This window comes from Asparagus officinalis, chromosome 5 (assembly GCF_001876935.1).
Source record: "Asparagus officinalis chromosome 5, Aspof.V1, whole genome shotgun sequence".
NCBI lineage: Eukaryota > Viridiplantae > Streptophyta > Magnoliopsida > Asparagales > Asparagaceae > Asparagus > Asparagus officinalis.
Window position 1 is genome coordinate 123,778,315 of NC_033798.1, and position 1,294 is coordinate 123,779,608.

The following is a 1,294-nucleotide window of genomic DNA, read 5'->3' on the forward strand; positions in this document are numbered from 1 at the left end:
TTACTCTCATTTGGACTGGAAGGTTGCACTTATCTGTGGGTGGACTACTAGTCTTGCCCAAAGGTGTCTAGGAAATCCCCTACAGGATAAGTGGTGCAGGATAGTTGAAACATGTCAGTGAGAGGAGAATAACCCTATTGCCCAAAGGTTAGGAAGTGTTCAAATCAAACTGACACTGTGTAGGCTAGTTCTGTAGGTGATTATATATCACATTTGGGGGGCGAATAGCATGTCAAATCACTTGCCCAAAGGTGTGATGAGATGATGCACCCGCCTGTCCCGCAGAGTGGAAGGTTGCATACGTAAAACACTCTGACCCATCCATTCTAACCCTAAATTGGATGTGGAAATATTAAAGTTAATAAAATTGAAGGTCTCATTTGATTTATACGTCCATGGTGTAATGCATATGGACGGACAGTTTATCCAGAAGCATCTGACTGGGATTGAGCCCCTAACCGGTTCCAACTATAGCAACTGGATGATGCAAGTTGAAATAGTACTTGGGTGTCTTGACTACGACTATGTTCTCACTGAAGATAAGCCAGAAGAGCCTGATGAGTCATCAAGTCAATCTGAAAAGAAATCTCATGCTAAGTGGGTCAAAGCCAACAAGCTTGCAATGCTGATCATTAGAGCATCGGTGGACCAGACTATTCGTGGAGGAATTCCGGCTTGTGAAACTGCTAAGGAGTTGCTTGAGACCATCAAGAAGCAGTTTGAGGGATCCGTTAGAGCAAGACAGTACAATTATCTGGCCAAACTCATTAATCTGAAATATGATGGAAGTGGTGATGTTCGGCAGCACATTTTGAAGGTCTCTCAGTTGATCATTCGTCTCAGGGAGTTGGGACTTCAGTTAGAGGATGATCTAATGGTTCATATTGCAGTCGCTTCTCTACCAAGCAAATTTGACACTTTTAAGGTGAACTACAGTTCTCAAGACAGGAAATGAGACTTGAATGAGCTCGATGAAGAGCGGCTGAAAACAGAAAAAGCTGAGATGGCAAATCTAGCACATGACAAGCTTGGACCAAATAAGGTAGGAAAGAAATCCTTCAAGTATCAAGGGCACAATAAGGCGAAGAAGTCTTTCGGTAATCTTTCAACTATTTCTAGCACTTCTTCAGCAAGTGAAAAAGTTGAATGTTTCTTTTGCAAGAAACCTGGTCATATGAAGAGAGACTGTCTGAAGTATAAGCAGTGGCTGAAGAAGAAGGAAGGGAATAATCCACAGTCGGAAGGCAAGGACAAATGAGCAACTGCTTTTGGGAAACTCACAGCCTTTGGAGGT

The 1,294-nt window shown here is 42.7% G+C and overlaps 1 protein-coding gene across 1 annotated transcript; it reads left to right on the forward strand.

The window, feature by feature from the left end:
- LOC109842548 lies at nt 410-955 on the forward strand. Its single transcript, XM_020411413.1, has one exon. It carries the CDS (start codon nt 410-412, stop codon nt 953-955), a length of 546 nt encoding a protein of 181 aa, XP_020267002.1.